This window comes from Crinia signifera, chromosome 8, assembly GCF_055691185.1.
Source record: "Crinia signifera chromosome 8, ASM5569118v1, whole genome shotgun sequence".
Taxonomy (NCBI): domain Eukaryota; kingdom Metazoa; phylum Chordata; class Amphibia; order Anura; family Myobatrachidae; genus Crinia; species Crinia signifera.
Genome location: NC_139224.1, coordinates 127,365,496 through 127,387,015, shown reverse-complemented (window position 1 = coordinate 127,387,015; position 21,520 = coordinate 127,365,496). Strand labels below are relative to the sequence as shown.

Sequence of the window (21,520 nt, the reverse complement as noted above, 5' to 3'; positions counted from 1 at the left end):
CTCAAAAACTTTCTACGTTGCTGCCCAGGTAGGTCCTCTCAGAGGACTTAGTTTCTTTCTATGTATAAGTATACACAGAGTAGTTAGTGATTATTGTTATTTAATCTTCTAGTGTGCCTGTGGGGACTAAGAAGAGATTGGCCAAGAAGAAACATGTTAGCAAGACATGTATTGGTTGTGATAAGATTTTCACTGGAGAGAATTCATTGTGCCGCAGCTGTGACAAGGGAGCTGATACCAGTATTGGGACTGTTTCCCAGATTAGTGAGCTTATGGCCTGGATGAAAGATAACTTTGTCTCCAAGAAAGAATATCAGGGGAAAAGGTCTAGGTCACAGACCAGTTTGGATGTAGAATGTGATATGCCAGCGGCGGCAGATACGGATGATGATGATGGAGATAACGGTGCAGAGGCCGGTGAACTAGTGGAAGAAGAACGGTCCTTTAATTTAGAGTTGGTGGAGGTGGTTCTAAAAGAACTATATAAAACACTGAACTATAAACAACCAGTAAGAACTGAGTATGACGCTCTGTTTGAGGACAGGTCGAGAAAGGGGAGGTGTTTTCCCGTGCACAAGGTGGTTAAAGAGATCTTAATTAAGGAGTGGTCCAATGCGGACAAACGGATTGGGCCTGTGAAAAGGACAGAAAAAATGTATCCCATAGAGGATGCGGAGTTTCTAAAATGGTGTAGTATTCCCAAAATTGATGCGGCGGTGTCCGAGGTCACTACGAAAACTACTATTCCCCTTGAGGATGGTGCATCTCTTAAAGACGCTATGGAGAAGCGTATGGAGAGCGCTTTGAAAAGGCTGCACATCTCTAGCGCCACCTCTATCAAATCAGGAGTAGCTATTGCCTCCTTGGCCAGAGCCCTTAGAATATGGTGCGCCTCTTTACAAGAGGATCTACAGGAACGGGTGGCTAAAGAGCAGATGATCAGCAGTTTGGCTCAAATCCAACTCACTGTTGATTATATATGTGAGGCATCCTTAGACGTGCTGGATTACTCAGCGAAGGCGTTGACCTCTGGAGTAGTGGCAAGGAGAGCTCTGTGGCTCAAGTCTTGGGCAGCAGACGCCCACTCTAAAAACAAACTGGCAACCCTGCCGTTCGAGGGGGAATTCCTTTTCGGCAGTAAACTTGACCAGATGATACAGAGGATGTCAGGTGGGAAGTCAGTTAGACTCCCCCAAGATAAAAGGGGAAGAGGCTTCAATTATTTCCCCAGGCAAAGCTTCAGGCAAGCCAGGTCCTACAGGCCCGGGAGGCCTTTTCGGGAGAGATATACCTCAGGTATCTCCAGAGCCTTCTTTCGACAAACAGTCAAAAGGGGCGATAAAAAACAGTGACAAGTCATGTCCCGTGGACAATTTCCAGGTGGCCGGAAGATTGCTGCAGTTTGCCCACGTGTGGGAACAGACGGTACAAGACACCTGGGTTCTAGAGGTGGTGTCCACGGGGTATCGCCTAGAGTTTCTTTCAAGACCCAGAAGGGAAAAATTTTTAGTTTCAAAAATTCCAGTTTTAAGGGCGGAGCAGGAAGCATTGGCCCTGAGCATAAAAGATCTGGCGGATTCGGGGGCAGTGGAGCCCGTTCCAGAGGCGGAGAAAGGCCTAGGGTTCTACTCCCGTTTGTTCGTGGTAACAAAAAGTTCTGGGGGTTTCAGAACAATCTTGGATCTAAGAGATCTAAACGCCAGAATCTGGAAACGCAAGTTCCACATGGAAACAGCCAAGACTATCCTTATGGGTCTGAGAAGGGAAGACTACCTGGTCTCAATAGACTTAAAAGACGCTTATTTTCATGTCCCTATCTATATACCAGACAGAAAATTTCTCAGGTTCTGCGTCAAAGGAAAACATCTTCAGTTTACCTGCCTTCCCTTTGGTCTCACATCCTCACCGAGGGTATTTACAAAAGTACTTGTAGTCATGATAGAGTGCTTAAGAAGAAAAAACATAGCAATATGGGCCTATTTGGACGATCTACTTATCTCAGCAAGGTCAAAAGCAGAAGCCGTCCGAGATACAGAAATAGTAGTTCAGTTCCTACAGGATCATGGGTGGTTGATCAATTGGAACAAGAGCCATCTGTGCCCTACACAGACCATCCAATACTTAGGCATCATCGTGGACACAGTGCGATTCGAGGTCACCCTGTCCGGCCAGAGATGCGAAAAAATTCAAGAACTGGTAGAGGTAATCCAAGGGAATCGGAAGGTTCCACTGAGACTAGCAATAAGCCTCTTGGGGATGATGTCTTCGACAGTGGAAGTGGTACCGTGGGCCAGGTGGCATATGAGGACACTACAGTGGTATCTCCTACCCTATACCAGAAGCCAAGTTCCTCTAGAACGCTACATCACGTTCCCTCATTCAGTGGTGTTGTCACTTCAGTGGTGGCTAAGCAGATACATGGTGTACATGGTGTCTTTCAAGCCCGCAGTATGTAGTACTGACAACAGACGCAAGCGTCACAGGGTGGGGAGCGCATTGTTCAGGCAAAACTACCCAAGGTATCTGGTCCGCTCAAGAGTCAGAACTATCATCCAACCACAGGGAGCTTCGAGCAGTTTCTCTGGCCATAAAATTCTTTTCAGGCGAAATAGGGAAATCCCATCTACGAGTCTTCTCAGACAACATAGCTACAGTCGCATATATCAACAAGCAAGGGGGGACAAGAAGTCGCCCACTGCTAGAAGAAATCCGGTTGATCATGGGCTGGGCAGAGAAGCATCTCCTATCCATCTCGGCATTACACGTGCCAGGGGAAGAGAATCAGCTGGCAGACTTCCTAAGCAGAACTCAAATTCTGCCCGGAGAATGGGAGCTGAAGGACTCAGTCTTCAGACAAGTCGTTCGCAGATTCGGCCAGCCACAGATAGATCTGATGGCGACTCCAGAGAATACGAAGGTTCAGCGGTTCTTCTCCAGACGCCCGGCACGGGGATCGGAAGGCGTGGATGCCCTGTCCCAGAGATGGGAGTTCTCCCTGGTATATATCTTTCCACCCTTCCCACTCATCCACAAGGTACTGTGGAAAATCAGATCGGAGAGAGTTCGGGCGATAGTCATTCTTCCATATTGGCCCAGAAGGGCCTGGTTCCCGATGGCAGAGGGCATGGCGGTGGCAGAGCCATGGTTTCTCCCCGTATCGCAGGATCTTCTGATGCAGGGCCCAGTAATGTGCCAGGACCCACAGAAACTTCATTTAGCGGCATGGAGTTTGAAAGGAAGCAACTGACAGATAAAGGCCTGTCGACAGTCGTAGTAGACATGCTGCTTCAAGCAAGAAAGAAGGTTTCCTCTGATATATATTATAGAATCTGGAGGATCTTCGCTGGATGGTCTGAAGATAGGTTTCCTTTTCCCAAGGCTAGACTGGCGCATGTTCTACAGTTCCTCTGTGAGGGTTTCAATAAGGGCCTATCTATAGCAACCCTGAAGGTACAAGTCTCAGCTCTTAGCGTTCTTCTGGATAAGAAGTTAGCAGACCAAGGGTTGATAAAAAGGTTTTTCCAAGCAGCAAAAAGAATCCGTCCGAGAGTTAGACCAGTGATTCCTCAGTGGGACCTCAATCTAGTTCTAAACGTCTCATGGCGAACCCATTTGAACCATGTGAGAGATCTGGGCTAAAATTTCTTACGTGGAAGGTAGTATTTATGGTTGCTATTACGTCGGCAAGACGTGTAGGGGAGTTACATGCGTTGCTATGTTGTGAACCCTACCTTAAGTTATTTCCGGACAAGGTAGTCCTAAGAACCAAACCTTCATTTTTTCCGAAGGTAGTCTCATCTTTTCATATGAGTCAAGATATTGTTTTGCCTTGTTTTTTTCCAAATCCAACTACTAGAAGAGAAAAAGATCTTCATACACTGGATATGGTGAGAATAATCAAAATTTATTTGGATCGTACAGCAAGCTTCAGGAAAACAAGTTCACTGTTTGTGATTCCGCAAGGAGCAAAGAAAGGATTTGCGCCTTCAAAACAAACTATTTGAAGGTGGCTCAAAGAAGTTATTTGTTTCACCTACAAGAAAGTTGGCCGACAAGTTCCAGAAGGCATAAAGGCACACTCGGCTAGGGCAATGGCAACTTCCTGGGCAAGAGAGGCTAACGTCTCGGTCAAAGACATGCCAAGCTGCGACATGGTCGTCCATACATACCTTTGCAAAGCATTATGCATTGGATGTAACTGAAGAGTCCTTTGGGAGCAGAGTTCTACATCAGGCCTTGATTTAAGGTATTGTAGCCCACCCTACTGCTTTGGTATATCCCATTGTGTGGCTGCCATGAAGTAAGAAGAAGAAAGTTACGGATTATGCTTACGATAATTCCTTTTCTTCGGAGTACTTCATGGCAGCCTTTATTATTATCCCCCCCCCCTTTATTATTATCCCCCCCCCCCCCCCCCCCCCCCCCCGTGTTTGTGTTTTTCCCTAGGATCGGTGGCGGAGACGAGTCAAAAGACTAGAGACATGGGGGAAGGTGCTGGCTATGTACTGGTGAAAGGAGGGGCGTGTCCTAGGGAAAAACTACCTGTCTAATTGTGAGGGGAGAGAGGGATGAACCCATTGTGTGGCTGCCATGAAGTACTCCGAAGAAAAGGAATTATCGTAAGCATAATCCGTAACTTTCAAAGTGGCAGATCGGTAGGTTCCCCTATACATGGGAGAATGCAGTATATTATCAAAGAATCTACCTCAGTGGTTTTCAACTCCAGCCTACGAGTACCACTAATGGGTCACATGCTCTGGACTTCTTTAGTCAAGCACAGGTAATTTGATATATTTCCTGAGTCATTTATTGCACCAGGGGTATGACAAAGGGGGTGTGGGCTGCAACCAGATTACACCTTTCCAGGGGTCTAAGCCAATAATGCCTTCTTCTCTTTGGTGACAGGAACCACTGTGAGATTATCCTGCAGCACCTCTGGCTCTTGCCACTAAGAAGGAGGCGGTAGTGAAGCATGCTGGGCACTTGAACCATAGCACTAGATCCACCCTAGAGTGATGTAATGGGCCATAAGCCACTCCCCCAAAGTGGTACAAATATTTTGCCTCCATACACCCATGCCAACTTTTTGGGCATGTTGTATGTTCATGTGGCTGCATCTGCATATTAAAAAATGCTACATGTAAAACACTGTAATGTAGCATTTTGTACGCCGATACATCTGCAGTGTCACACAAATTATAGGCATGCTGCATATTTTAATCCGCAGAAGCTGCTTATGCATATGGCATTGCAATGGAGAAAGATGCATACAAAGAATCTTTGCGTTACCGGGTCACATCTCACTTGCTATATATAATGCGACTTGTAGCGAATGCAGGATAGATGTTTTATGGACAAATCTATAAAGATCATTTGGATTATACAATCTCTAAAATACATACATTCCTAGGAGATTTGTGTGTGTGTGCGCGCGCGTGCGGGGGGGGGGGGGGACTTGGCAGGTAGAACGTTTCTAGCTTGGTTATAAGAATTGTCCTTTATCTAATCAGTCTACCCTACACTCCTTTTCACATTGATGAGTGATGAACTGCAGTCCTGTGGTTCTATGATGAGGTGCCATGATTTGGATAACGTATATAGAATTCTACACTAATTAGCCCGTATGGTTCATGATCGATCAGTATACAGTAAAGTGGTAATGACTGTGAAAGCAGAATATAGGGGGGAGGAGGGAATGATTGTATTGTACAAGTTAAATTTAAGATACAGAACACTGTCCTAGTTGTCCTAGGCCTAAACAAATGCTAATTACACTTCTTGTAGATGCTTAGACAGGATGTACATTTCCAGATTTATTTATTTAAAAAAATTATAATTGGGTCTTGTATGTTGCTCGTATCCACCAAGTGTGCCACTGCTAAGTCAGAATAGTTTATTTCAACCATTCTAAATGAACCTGATTGAATTGCATAAAAAGCGCAGCTGTTGGCTTCATGAATATAATCCTTTCTTGTTAAGACACAAGTACACTTGATTATGTCTACAGAAACTAGAAAGCCTTATGTGTAGACTGTCACATTCTTTTGTATTTCATTGCAACATAAGTCCCCTGAAATACATTTCAACAAAGATGACCTTTGCACATGAGGGCCAAGTGTAGTTTCATAATGACTAAGGCATCCTCTTAAAATTAGGCAACAGACAGTTTTCACTTTGCTGACATTCCATAGACAATGTTTTGCGATCACTAATTTGCAAGTGAAGTACATCTCCCCAGCCAGCGATGAACCGATGGTCGTAACCTACTCTCAGGCATGATGTGGCGGGAGCAGTAGCGCAATGACTATAGTAACTTTCTGCGTGTGCGGTACAAACCTAGATCTATTACAATAGCTGGAAATGAGTCTGCTATTATTGCTGGGCTCCTAACCGGTGGGTGTCATGGATATCCGTAAATAGATTTATTGCTGTGAAGCTGGATCCAGCAGGGTGCCATTAATAAGATTGGAGCAATGATCCCATACACTGTCAGATGCAGTCATCTTCTCCCCAGCTGCTGACTGAGTCTGGCAGTCTTATTAGGCTCATACATGCATTCGCAGCCAGTCAGGACTAGAACAGTCTCTAGTTTCGGGAATGATTTTACGATTTGCTAATTCCGCTTTGATGCATAATGAGCTCTGTTCATTCCAACATGAATTCATCTGAATTTATTTTCTGCATGCCACGTACAGTATGTTAGTGACTGTAATCGCCTCCCTTAAAATGACTTTAACTTGAGCCCTTAATTGCCACCAAGGAAAAAATGCTCAACCTAAACAGAAGAGACTGTCCATACACACTGGCCGATTTTCACCCTTGTGAGCGATTTTTATGGGGGTTGAGAAGGATGCTATGGAAAGCCATTCACCTAGTCGCTAATCTGCTGGTAATACAATGTTTCCGCGATAAGACCTACCCTAAAAATAAGCCCTACCCTTAGTTCTGGACAACGGTCCAAAACCAGCCCTACCAAAATCCCCATTTTTCCGAGTCCATGCACTAAAATATGTTACAATGCCCCCGCTATCCCCCTCAACCCCACCCTGCATGATGGAGGCTGCTTCGGTATGGTAGCAGCCCTGGTACCGCTGAAGCCTCCCTGTCCCAGGGAAGCATTGCGCATGATGTCACCTCGCACCATCCACGCGGCTTCCGTATGGTACACAGGTGAGCGAAGAGTGAAAGCAGCGGCGGAAAGGCTGAAAAACGGGAAAGCGGGAGTTGTGCTGAAAGGTGAGGGGCAGGACTGAAGGGCATAATGTGTATTCTGTAAAAGCAGGAATGGGGGGCATGGTGGGGATAAAAGCAGGAATGGGGGGCATGTTAATTTAAAAGGAGTCCTACCCCGAAAATAAGCCCTATGGTGTGCATTTTTTTTTTTTTTTTTTTTTATTTAGTTTTTTTGTTCCAAAAAAAATAAAATAAGACTGTCTTATCGGGGAAACACGTACCAGTAGATGTGTGGCGGCCAACGGCGATGATGATGGAGTGTGCATCACCGCCCATTGCTGCTCCTTACACACTGGGCGGCTTTTGAGCAGAAAGCTCAAACAAGGAAACGGAGCTGCTTTAAGCTCGGTCACCCAGTCTGTATGGGCCTTAAAGGAAACAGAGGGGCAGATTCAGTTATCCCTTGGGCTTACCACATGGCTAATGCTCTGCATTGAGCTCAGGATCTGCACAGACAATATGTTAAACCCTTCTGGGGCTTACCATGCAGGATAATCCATAGACACTGGACATGTGATACATAGCCCCAACAGGTATCCATGCAGTTCACATTTTTTTTTGTGTGCTTACAACCCATTAAATGGCCGGTCCAAAATGCAAATGAGATTTTAATGAAGTGAGGTGTAAAGTTAGGATGGAACGGTGCATGAGTTGAGATTTAGAGAATTGCTAGAAAGAATAATAAGAAAATAGATGATGCCGTGGAGCAAGCCATCAAGAAGGTGATGTAGAGGGACTAATACGCTATTGCTGCAACAGAAACAAACCACTCATCCCAGTGCGCAGGATGTGGTGGCCCACTCCCGCCCGGCGCCTCGCACCATGTCACGTGAAGCTAGGTGTATGCTGACACATCTGTATATTGCCTATGGACATTTCTTAGCAAATAGTGATTACATTTACTAAACCCAGTGGCACTTTTATTCTGTTGGCGTTGTTTACAAAAATTGGAAGCCCAATTGTTTTCCGAGCTCTTTTATATGTCTGAGGCGGTTACCATCCTATACTTGGGTATTTCCTCTTCTTTGCGGCAACCGGTTACGTTAGCCGCTACTTAGCCGGATTGTTGGTGAGGGAAACTGTTACAAATCCTGTGTCCACGCCACCATCCCCTTTAGTAAAGTTGTGGCGAGCAAAGCAAGCCCGCTAGGGGACAATGGAGTACATAAATTCTGTAGCGTAAACGGTGACCGCAAAGATAAGGAAGTACAGGTACAACTCAGATTTTCCGGCACCTGATGGTCCGGAACCTCTTTTAATCCGGACACATCAGGTGCCGTGGGCAGTTAGGATTTGGGAAGGTTTAGAGGGCAGTGGGAGGGAGGAAGTTGCGCTGCGGGTATGAAAAGCGCGATGCTGACATTGGGAGTCCTGTTGCTGTGTGTGGCGCGGGGGGGGGGGGGAGCGGCACTGATGACTAACATAGGGAGTCACAAGGGGAGACGGACTGCAGGAGAGAGCCGTGGATGTTAAAACTGGTGCAGGGTGCAGACTCGTCACAAGTACAGCACAGATAATCCAGTAATCCGGCACCTTGCTGGAACCGACTGTGCCGGATTATCGGTGCTCTACCTGTACCAGGAAATGTCTGTGTGTAAATGTTTGTATGTAATGGAGTATTTAAATAAAACTGTGCTGGTGTTAGTGGATAGTTGATAATCCGTTTCTAATATCTTGAAATATAGGTGTTCAACTGTGCTTCTCGATGTTTATTACCACTGCATGTAATTAAGAATTTTATTGATCTCCCTCTCACCCCTAATGGATTGTCTAGATTTGTGATGCCTCATGCCTGTATTTCTGGGACCTCATGCCTCATTTGTGATGCTACACTTGTATTCTAGTCCACTTTCACCATGATCATTGCAGCTTTAAACTGCAGGTTTGTTTGCAGAATTAACCTCATTCTGTATCACTTTGTAGATGTATGCTGGAGCTATTCTAGAGGTCTGCGGATGAAAATTAGGGAGGTTCCCACAAGTCCAAGGTAAGTTCTTAAAAAAAAATATTTATGTACTTGCAGACTCCAATCTGTTTCCAGCCAAGCTTCTGGCGGATTCCAATATTGGGTAGTAAATATTTGCTTGATAAGGTACATTAGGATTTAGTATCCACAGCAGTTGGAGCTAAACTTAATATTTTACAGGAATGCCAATGTCTAGTATCTCTATAAGTCATATTTTTTTGCCTGGCAGCAAAAGGGGATTATTAAGATGTAGAATTTATCAGGGAATAGGCTTGCCTAAATCTTATGCATTTCCCGGTAATAAAAGCCTAGCACGTCTCACTCTGTTCCCTGCCCTACCCCCAACCATTGTCCTTATCAATTACCAAACCCTTAAATTGCAGAAATCTATTATTTGTTGATTTCCATATTGTACATTTTGGAGACTTGCAGTGGTTTTGCTGGAAACATTTGTTTCAGCCTCATGACTATTGCATCTGCTGGCTCCCATTTAAATTTTTTTTTTTTTTTTTTTTTCTGTTTTTGGAATTAAGCAGAATGGGTGCCACAGCTGCTGTTGTGTATTTCAGACAATCACGTTTATGTCTGCGCTTAAATCATTCACGTTCAGAGCCTTTCACAATGAAAACCGATAATCGCAAATAACCTTTTCACTAAGATTTTACAGCATTGTATACAGGTGTTGCATTGTGGGTAAGGAGAATACAATTATTTTATGAATTTATTTTTATTCTAATTGTTCTCACTCAGGAGGGTGGTACTGAAAAGGAAATTAGAACTATGATATATATATATTATATATATATATATATTTTTTTTTTCTTTCTTTCCTAAATATTTTACCGGCCGATTTTTATCAAGCTTTTTTCTATAACCTAAGAAACTAATTTCTGCAGAATTTTATTGCTATGTACTAATGGTATGATACAGGAGATTTCCTAATAAAAGCTAACTAGCACTGCAGATCGCAGAACCCATTATCAATGGGTGCCGGATGACGCCTCGGTAATCGGGATCCCGACTCACAGGGGCTATTCTCCCTTATGGGGGTCCACAACCCCCATAGAGGGAGAATAGAACCTGTGGCGAGCCACCGGTCCCGCAGCCTGGTGAGCGCAGTGAGCCCACAAGGGGCGTCTTTGCGCTCTGCGCTCACCCCCCTGTCGGAGCACCGGCGGTCGTCATCCCGACATCAGGATAGTGACTGTTGGGATTCCCACTGTTGGAGCCCCATATCACACCCTTATCAAGGGGGACTATGATCTGATACCTATGTTGGCTAAGATTTTCATGGATTGGCCATGTTAATTTGCACAATGTTCATATGTTGTAAAATCCTTTTAGCCTATGGAACATGCCTAGCCAAACTGTAGCCAGGCATGCTGGGACTTGTGGTTTCACAACAGCTGTAGAGCCACAGGTTGCCAAGGCCTGCTATGGCGGAATTGTAGCTGTAGAGGAGAGATCATATGATCCTCTCTCTGGGCCAGATTCTGGAATCTGACACTGAGCGTGGGTGTGAAATCATGCTCTAAAATACAGACTATAACTCCCAGGGGCTCTTCTGCTGTCCCTGCAACTTTTCCTATGTGCATAGCTGGGATATCTTCATTAAAAATGAAAATATGCTATGAAATGGAGTGTTCATAATCCGTGCCACGATTATTAATACATATGCCCCTTGGGAAGTTATATAGGGTTAGATTTTTGCTTTTGTTATATGGAAAATGTCCCCCCCCTATAAAACTTTATTGCTTGTTTGAATTTCTTGCTGACTTTTTAAATTTTTGTAATTTTACCTTTTTTATATGTCATTGTTGTATTTGGGAATGTCCTGCTAAAATTTAAAATGTCCTCCTATAGCTTTCTGTTCTTTTATTACAAATACCTTAAATTACTGACCGTATATGTTCTAGTCAATACCATAATGTAAATTGTAAGCTTGCGAGCAGGGCTTTTCTACCTTTTTGACTATCCAAAAGCTATCCAGTATCACTGTTTCCAGGCGTAAACCACAACGGCTCTTGCTGCACTATATAATAATCTGGTTATAAATAATGTGTGAACTAGGTAATTGGAATAATTGTTTTTCTCTTTCAATGGTCCTGGTGACACAGCTCAACACTGGGATGTAGGAGGGTCCGAAGGAGCCAGGCACCTATCCTAAAGTTTTAGAGGGTAGGCTCCTCCCCTACTGCATCCCTGGACTCTTCAGTTCGTGTTAGGTGCCCACTGGAGTGGGTGCTATTCTAAAGGGCTGCAGGAGCAGCCGAAGAATTAGAGTAGTTAGGGGATTTTTATTGTTTTATTAACTTTTACCCTAGCTAGGTAGGCACAGTGTGAGGATTCTCATAGTGAATCCTCACACTGCTAGCGCAGCAGGAGCTGACAGAAGCGCGTCCTGTCAGCTCACTGTGCACAGGGGAGACACTGTCTGGTCTCCCTGTGCAGCGCTTATAGCCTTTTCTAAAAGGCTGCCTGGGCTCCGGAGTACCCTGAAACCGGCTCCACATTTAGGTGGGGATCATGGGGGACAGGCGCTCCGTGATGGCGGCGGCCATTTTATGCGGAGCTTACACGCTGAGCTCCTAGATGAGAGGACAGCAGCGTTGTGACAGGCATGTTCCAAGTGATCCCCAGTTGAGGGGGAGACACTGGAACTAGGAAATCCTACCTGAGGAGCGGCTTGCTGGGGGTGGTTGGCGCCAAAAGGTCACGGACCCCGCAGCAGCAGGGACCTGTGGTCTCTTCCTTCACTCTGACTTTGGCGCCTTTCAGAACGCTTGCAGCGGAGCTGAGCTGGCTTACTGATCCTGGCAGAGTGACTTGGATTTCCTGGGCATCGCTTCCCCGCAGTTGAAACCAACAGACAGATAAGTGACTGGGTGCATTGCCTCTGTATAAACGCTTGTACATTGTTTGCACTGTGTATACTGATAGATATACATTTATCACTTGCATCATGTCTGAGCATCAGGCTGTGGTTTTGGGGGAGGGAGCCCTTAGTGCACTGAGCGCGTGCAATGTTTGCACACAAAAGTTTGTCCCTGAGCAGATGGCCAAGGGGGGCTTATGTATTACTTGCGCTGATGTGAGACCCATGGGCAGTGAACCCCATAGGGCAGAGCAGATGGAACCTGCGTGGGCCAGGGCCCTAGGCAGGTCAGTTAACGCTTTGGTGCAGCTTTTGGACAGGCAGAGTGATGGGCTGGTAGAATCAGAGACCTATGCCATCATCTCAGCAGTCGTCTGGCTCCTTGCCTCTTACCCAGGCAGATCCTGCGCTGATTCAGGTGATGCAGGATACTGCTAAGGGGATCAACAGGTTCAGTGAAATGCTGTACAAAATGGATGATGTGGCAGGGACCCCTAGAAGGTCTTATGCTTTGACTACTGTGGTAGATGAGGAGGAAGGAGAGTATACTGACATCCCCTGGGATCAGGGTGATGATTTGGAAGAGAACTCTGCTGCTGGTATAGAGGATCTCATTGTAGCTGTGAAGCAGGCTTTAAAGCTGTCTGTGGAGGATAAGACTCCTGTTAAAGGTGTTTTTAAGCGACAGCGGAAGGAGGCTGTTACTTTTCCTTCAGATGAGGGGTTACAGGAATTGTTAGAAGGGGCTTGGAAAACTCCTGATAAGAGGCTTCAGATGCCTAAGCGATTCCTTAATCTGTACCCCATGCCAGAGTCTCATGCGGAGCTCTGGGAAAAGGTCCCAGTGGTGGACGCTTCAGTGGCACGGTTGTCCAAGGCTACTGTATTACCAGTACAAGGCGGTGCAGCTTTTAAAGATTCTGTGGATAAAAAGCTGGAGGGAAACCTCAAGGCTATCTTTGAAGGGGTGGGGTTTACCTTACGGCCCCTTATTGCTTCAGCCTGGGTCTCTAAGGCCATGATAGAGTGGGCTGGTGAATTATGCACCATGCTGCAGGCTGACCCTGGTGCGTTACTCCTTGCAGAAAAGAATAAGGCAGCTGCAGAATATGCAGTGGAAGCAGAGGAGGAAGCTATTAAAATGGCAACCAGAGTGTCCACAGTCTCCATTAATGCCAGGAGAGTGCTTTGGCTTAAAGCCTGGGAAGCAGACAATGAGTCCAAGAAGGCTCTGGAAACATTAGCCTTCAAAGGAAAGGTACTCTTTGGTACCGAATTAGAGGAGATTATAAAACAGGCCACGGGCGGCAAAAGTACATTCCTGCCGGCCTCCTCAGCAAAGCAGACGTCCAGATTTTCTGCTTTCAAGCCGTCCTTTCGGCCCTCCCCTAGAGGTGGTGCGTCCTTTCGAGGACAGTCTTTCAGGGGAAGGTTTCAGTCCTCTAGAGGCAAGACACAAAAGTCAAAATTTGGCTCTTTTCACAAGAAGCCTGCCACAAAAGGAGAGGATAAACCCTCTGCATGACTGTCAGGGGCTTCGCCCGACAGTGACAAAAGTGGGGGGGCGTCTCACACTCTTCAGGGACGCTTGGGCTTCTCTAGGCCAGGATGCCTGGGTGTTAGATATTATAACACAGGGTTACAAAATCCCTTTCAGAGGGCCGCCTCCGAAGAGGTTCATTCCCACATCCTTACCAAAGGAGGCACGGCTTCGTACAGCTCTTGTGAGAGCAGCTCACTCCCTTTTGGAAAAAGGGGTGGTTACACCAGTCCCCAGGGCAGAGTGGAAGAAAGGCTTTTACTCCACGCTGTTCCTGGTGCCCAAACCAGACGGGTCTTTCAGACCAATACTAAATTTGAAGTCTCTAAATGTTCATTTATGGGTAGACCATTTCAAAATGGAGTCCCTACGGTCAGTACTCCTGAGTCTGGACCAGGGAGAATTTTTGGCGTCCATGGATGTCCAGGACGCATATTTGCACGTCCCTATACACCCGGAGCATCAGACCTTGTTGAGGTTTGCCATAGGAGACCTGCATTTACAATTCCGGGCGTTACCCTTTGGGCTAGCAACCGCGCCAAGGGTATTCACAAAGATAATGTCAGTGATGGCGGCGGTGCTGAGGCTCAGGGGAATCACAGTAATACCCTATTTGGACGATCTCCTGTTCAAAGCAGAGTCAGCAGCCATGCTGCAGAGTCACTTGGCAGAGGCCATCAGTTTTTTGCAGGCTCACGGCTGGATTTTAAATTTGCAAAAATCTCAGTTGGTACCGTCACAAAGGCTCCAATTCTTGGGAGTCATACTGGACACCCATCTTCATCGGGTATTCCTCCCGGAGGTAAAGGCCAGGGATCTGGTCACCCTAGTCCAGGAGATTCTCAGGGCTCAGAGCATTTCAGTATGGAGGTGCCTCAAGCTCCTGGGGAAAATGGTGGCGTCATTCGAGACTCTTCAATTTGCCAGGTTCCACTCTCGGAGGTTCCAATGGAACATTTTGTCAGCCTGGTCAGGAAACACTTTGACCATGAAATCCGAGATGATAGTGCTTTCTTCGGACACTCGGGAATCCTTGAAATGGTGGACAGAAGTAGATTCCCTTCAGTGGGGTCGGTCATTACAGACCTGGGACTGGTTGGTAGTAACTACCGACGCTAGTCTCAGGGGCTGGGGGGCAGTAGCCCTGGATCTCAGGCTTCAGGGCCTGTGGACGGCAGAGGAATCAGCGTTACCAATCAACATCTTGGAGCTGAGAGCTGTCTGGAAAGTGATTTCCTTGGTGGGAGACAGGTTACAGAACCTCCCTTTGAGGATTCAGACCGACAATGCCACAGCTGTGGCGTATCTGAATCACCAGGGAGGTACACGCAGCAAATTGGCCATGTGGGAGGTGTCCAGAATCTTCCTATGGGCGGAACAGAATGTTCCAGCTGTATCGGCTATATTCATTCCAGGAATAGAGAATATAGAAGCCGACTTCCTGAGCAGGGAGGAGCTCAAGGAAGGGGAATGGAGCTTACACCCTCAGGTGTTTCACCAGATCACTTCGATGTGGGGAACTCCGGATGTGGACCTGATGGCATCCAGGGTCAACCGTCAAGTGCCCAGGTTCTATGCCAGAACAAGGGATCCACTAGCGGAGGCAGTGGATGCCATGACTATTCTCTGGCAGGGAGATCTCCTTTATGCATTCCCACCAGTACCAATGTTACCGAGACTTCTGAAAAAAATACAGGGGCAGAAGGTTCCAGTGATCTTAGTGGCCCCAGATTGGCCAAGGAGGTCCTGGTACTCGAGGCTTCAGAGGTTGTCTGTGGACTCATGGCGTCTACCTCGGAGACCAGACCTTCTAAGACAAGGCCCATTCAATCACCTGGATTCAGATCGATGGATTTTGACGGCCTGGCTATTGAAACCACCATTTTGAAAAGGAAAGGGTTTTCTGAGGCAGTAGTACAGACGATGATAAAAGCCAGAAAAGCTGTATCTTCGGCAAATTATTATAGAGTCTGGAAGACTTACATTCGATGGTGTGAGAGAAGAAAGGCTCATACATCTCATTTTAAGCTATCAAGAATGATGGAATTCTTACAAGATGGTTTTTCATCGGGTCTAAGCCTTCAGTCACTGAAGGTGCAGATTTCGGCCTTGTCCATCTATTTCCAGAAAAAGATAGCCATTTTGCCGGAAATTCAAACCTTTTTACAAGGAGTATCCAGGTTGAAACCTCCATACAAGCAACCAGTAGCACCTTGGGATCTATCACTGGTTTTGGAATGCCTTCAAAAGGCACCATTTGAACCTTTAAGGTCGGCTGACTTTAAGTTTCTCACGTGGAAGCTAGTGTTTTTGTTAGCAGTAGCATCTGCTAAAAGAGTTTCAGAGTTGGGAGCCTTGTCATGTAAATCTCCCTTCTTAATTTTTCATGATGACAGGGCTGTTTTAAGAACAGTGCCTCAGTTTTTACCGAAGGTGGTATCTACCTTCCATTTAAATCAGGAGATAGTTCTACCTGTGTTTCAACCCCCAGAGGGTTCTAAGAAAAGGGACAAGTTGAGAACTTTGGATGTTGTGCGTGCGTTACGCATATATGTGGACAGAGTGAAGAGTGTCAGGAAGACTGACACATTGTTGGTATTGTATGACGTACACAAAATTGGTTGGCCTGCATCTAAGCAGACTATTGCTAGGTGGTTGCGGTCTGTGATAGCATTTGCATACACTAAAGTGGGTAGACCGGTACCGGCCAAAATAAATGCGCATACCACCAGGTCAGTTGCCACCTCTTGGGCGGTTCGACATGGGGCCACAGCTGAGCAGGTTTGCAGAGCTGCCACTTGGTCATCTGTTCACACATTTGCCAAATTCTATAGATTCCATGAGTTCGCGTCGGAGGACGCATCATTCGGGCGAGCAGTGCTGAGAGCTGCAGACCTGAGCGTACCCTCCCAAAGGACCGGCTCTGGAACGTCCCAGTGTTGAGCTGTGTCACCAGGACCATTGAAAGAGAAAAAGGGATTTTTGTAAGAACTTACCGTTCGAATCCCTTTCTCTGATATGGTCCTGGTGACACAGCGATCCCTCCCTTACGCTCAGTAAGTATGCCAGAAGTTTCATGATGTTCATGTTAAAATGGTTAAAAGTTAACAGTTTCTGTTATAAAATGTGCATATAATATGTGCAGGCGTTTGTACTGAGTTAATGTATTCCAGTGGCTTTGAAAGATTGAACTGAAGAGTCCAGGGATGCAGTAGGGGAGGAGCCTACCCTCTAAAACTTTAGGATAGGTGCCTGGCTCCTTCGGACCCTCCTACATCCCAGTGTTGAGCTGTGTCACCAGGACCATATCAGAGAAAGGGATTCGAACGGTAAGTTCTTACAAAAATCCCTTTTTCTGACAAATTTGAAGAATGTCAGGAGGTAAGAAATTTCTGAAGATACACTAATGATCTTTTTATAGTATTATCTGCCTCCTTTACACACTAGCCTTAATCCTGTCTACTGGTTTGACTCATGGGGGTAAATGTAACATGGTGGGGACAATGCCCATATTTTTAAGGTGGCAATCCTTTACAAGGGATAACCAACCTGATTGTCCTTGTAATTGATTGCCGCTTTAAAGATTAGGCTTTTATCAGACAGACTCCTGCAGTTCCGGCTTATTACATTTACCCCATGAACTGATTTCATCCTAACTGCAAACTTGACGTGTTTTTAAACATTATTGGAATAGTGGGGCAGATGTATTAAGCCTGGAGAAGAGATAAAGTGGAAGTAGTCAACGCACCAGCCAATCAACTGTCATATTTCAATCACAGCTGATTGGCTGGTGCGTTATCTCCTTCTACTTTATCTCTTCGCCATGCTTAATACATCTGCCCCAGTGTCATCTAAACAAAGGGTCTCATCAGAAGTCACATATACATTTTATAAGCTATCAAGTACAGTGTAAATGAGAGCGCACTATAAGCTATCATGTTATTTGAGCAGTAATTGGTAGGTTCCAAGGCTTAATTATATTTTTAAATAATGCATCTTGAATGTAAGTATACCAGTTGGTAGTGATGAAAAATGATTGAGTTTTGTCATGAAGTTGATGGACTACTCCAGTGGCTCTCAAACGGAGTCCTCAAGACCCCACAGGGTTCATGTTTTCCAGGTCACCCAACAGGTGCACAGGTGCATTCATTACTCATTGACACATTTTAAAAAATCCACAGGTGTGTGAGGAGACCTGCAAAGCATGCACTGTGTGGGGTCCTGAGGATCGACTTTGAGAACCCGTTGACTACTCCAATGAGCACCTACAACAGCTGTTCCCAACCTCACTCCTCAAAGCACCCTAACTGTCCAGGTTTTAAGAATAGCCATTCTTAAGAACATGTATCTTAGTTGTTTTTGATTTAACAATCTGTGCTCAAGCATAGCATGGCTGTCACTAAACCCTTGACTGTAATGTTCCTTGAGGACTGAGGATTGGAAACGTCAGACATATTTTCTTTGTCCTTTTTTTTTTTTTTCCATCTTTAATTTTTTTATTTTTTTTATTCTGTTTCCAGCTTTTGTCAGGAGTGACAAGCCCAAGCTTTTCAAGGGCCTGCAGATCAAGGTATGGTTTTATTTCCCTACATACCGTATCATTTTTTTTATGTTAACCCTTTGAGTGCCAACATGTGAGAGATGCACAAAATATCGGCTAAAAATGCCAGCGTTGCTCACATTTGTTATATGAAGTTAAAAAAAAAAAAAATCTATTTCCTATAAAAGATAAACCGTACAGGTCATTGTGATGAATAAAAATTTTGCTTGTCAATTTTCATACCAATTTTGACAAATACTCAAAGGGTTAAATCTGCTTTCTAAATACTATACTACTCCTAGTAGTATAGTATTTAGAAAGCAGGAAGACTAGTTGTTTTCTTGTCTTGTATTGCATATTGTACCATACATCAATCCTCTATGTGCTACACTTGACTTGTGCGCTCTGTGTGAATTCTGTGTCATTAAGCATTTTTGCGTGCAAATTTTTGTTGTTGCAGTTCTTACTTGTAAAATGAAATGCTATGTTATACCCCTTTTCAGAAATACTACCCGGGATTTAACTCCCAGGATTTTAGTGGTCTGGGACAGTTGCAGGTGCTTAGGATCCGGGATAGAAATGTCTGAAAAGGGGATTAGTGTTTTTCTGGAAAATACTGTAACGTAGCACTCCATATGGAGATACAGCTGTGGTTGTACACCGAATATAGGCATGCCACATATCGCTGTAATCAGCAGAAGCTGCTTGTGTGTCCTGTTCACACTGTTTTGTGAATGACGAATTGTAACACCATGTCATGGTACAAGTAGAAGGGCGGTTTAATGCACAAGTGGCCTAGATGTGTGAACATATCTGCGTAATATTTATTTTGCACTCTTCTATGTAGCTTTTCAAAAATATGGGAGTGATAAATGACAGTGTTATTTCTGTGTTTTATAACCCTCCTTACCGCCTTCCAAATCCTTGCCCAAGTTTAATGGCGGCAATGATATGCTGGAATATGGCCGAACATAAACCTCAGTTGATTTTTTGTGATTGGGCAGAGCATGAGAACAGCCATTATGACAGTACTATCGGAAAGGAGAGATCCTTATTCTCTGATCTAATTGAAAGTTGGGTTAGCAGTGCAGATAAGCTGTCCGATTGGGGGGTGTAGAGCTTGAGAATGCAGTGTTCACCTGTTAAAAACTAGAAAGAGACAGATCTAAAAATCATTGTGTGCCACATGTTAAATTCTAGTTCTATGTACTTTAGTGAAAGTGAATAGATGTAGGCAAATGTTCTATGACGTCCTGTAACTCGCTATTTCAAGTATTTCATTTTTTTAGTTGCTACCATGAAAACACATTCGGTCAAATTTGCGTTTTTCGACTGCATGCCATGTGACATTCCGTTTCACATGCTTATAGCGATGTAGTAGAACGTAAACTTAATGTAGCTACAAATAACGTTTACTTATTACGATAGCCTGAATGTGTTTCCTCTGCACCTTTTAGTATGTGCGTGGCTCTGATCCTGTACTGAAGCTGTTGGATGACAATGGGAACATCTCTGAAGAACTCAGCATTACCAAGTGGAATACAGACAGCGTGGAAGAATTCTTAAGCGAAAAATTGCATCGTTTATAGTCTCTTATGCATATCACAATTGCGTTCTTTATCCAATGCAAACTCCCTCCATACTGCCATAATCCATTTTTTTGTAATCCTTCTATATTTGAACTCGCTGTAGAACATTGGTATTAGCAGACCTGCGATGTCACCAGCAGCTCTGCTCCAGGTATAAGCTCTACATTCAGATCCCGTTCCTTGCACATCTAGCGTGACCAGACTTGGCGTCACAATATTCTGTTCATTCTATGCGATAATCTATTTTTTTAAATTGCAGGACTATTGGAAGTGCTTTAGCTTTTATACTGATCTGAACTTCTATGGGAGTTATAATCTATATTAAGGAATATATTATTGCATAGATTGCAAGGGCGTATAATGATGCTATGCCACTAAACAGTATATGGTTTTATGTACAGGAACATGTATTGATTATACTTAATATATATGACCATTAGATATACTAGCATTTCTTGTTATGGAACACGAAGGTCATCTCTAGGTTGCTAGTCTGCTGTCTAGCTGTTGTGGGTCTACATCCTAGATTTCTGGTATTTGTAGTTCTACAGCATGTTCAAGCCTGGTCTAGATGTTCCTGAAAAACTTAAATAGCCATTTCCTTGAGGCCTGTAACATGTATAGATAACATTCTCCTAAGAATGAGAAGCAGTTGATGGGCCCCACTGTGGAACATCCAAGTGCTAGACATTCAAATTTGTATGCACCGGCTGTAATTTTACCATTATAATTACTTTGAGCCAGTTGGGGAATGAGACATTTCCAAACTCTGTTTTTGAGTCTGAATCACTGAGATTATAGCAACTCTTTTTTTTTATTTTTTATATGACCTTTACATAAAATGTGCGCTGAACTGGGCACAATATAATGGATACAGTGGCGTACATTAAATACTGTATCATTGGGTCACTTGACCAGAAAATAATAATAAAATTGTAATCCTTAAATAATTGGCACATATTTCAGCAGTGTATCACTATTGATGGATGCCGCAGTGTCCTGCAGTGCCCTTTTCTTAATTTCATATGCATTTTGTATCTCTGCTTTTTTTTTTCTAGTTTTTATTTACAGCATCTAGCCGAATCGGGATGCTGAAAGGATGTGTTGTTTTGTGATGATGAAAGGACTCCGTTCACTGCATTAGATATGACACATTAGGGTCATGCACTTTAGTGAAGACTACACAGAAAACCTTCATAAGGCTTGTGGAATGTCTGATGTGCCGTGTCATGTACCCCAAAGTCTCTCTACTGCTGTAAATAGGAGCTGAATGAACCGGCTTGTTGAAGAAAGATGTGTTTAAATACAAAAATAAAGACTTTTTCAAATTTTCTGATTTTGTAAGTTGTTTTTTTTTTTTTTTTTTACAAATCCTAAAGTATTAATCTTAATAGTTGTTTTGAATTTCTTATGAATTGGGTAATGTTGGAAGTACAACAGATACTTTGTCCTAGTCCTATTTTTCAGCAGCTACTGTCTTCGTTCCAGTTGAAGACTGAGACCTGTTGAGATTCTTCCCACTAACCATGTCAAGCTATTGGACCTTCCCTGTTCTAGCCATGAGTGTAAAGGTGCCCATACACGGTGCGATGGCACCCGTGCATTTTGTTCTAAATCGCATCGGATTGCATGCATGCGATCCGAAGGCAGTACCAAAAGTACGTGCAGCACATACTTTTAGTACTGTGCGATGCCCACGGGAGCATGCATCGCATTGCACGGTGCTATCGCTCTGTGTATGGGCACCTTTACTGTAAAATGATCACTAGATTGAATA

General features: G+C 44.5%; 1 protein-coding gene across 1 annotated transcript in view; it reads left to right on the top strand.

The window, feature by feature from the left end:
- SELENOF (selenoprotein F) overlaps positions 1-21,075 on the top strand; it is a 34,350-nt gene extending 13,275 nt beyond the window's left edge. Inside the window, exons 3-5 of the mRNA XM_083157150.1 lie at positions 9,157-9,220; positions 18,135-18,184; positions 19,612-21,075. Coding sequence (XP_083013276.1) covers positions 9,157-9,220; positions 18,135-18,184; positions 19,612-19,743 — 246 coding nt within the window. The 3' untranslated portion in view covers positions 19,744-21,075. The remainder of the gene's footprint in view (positions 1-9,156; positions 9,221-18,134; positions 18,185-19,611) is intronic.
- The last annotated feature ends 445 nt before the right edge of the window (positions 21,076-21,520 follow it).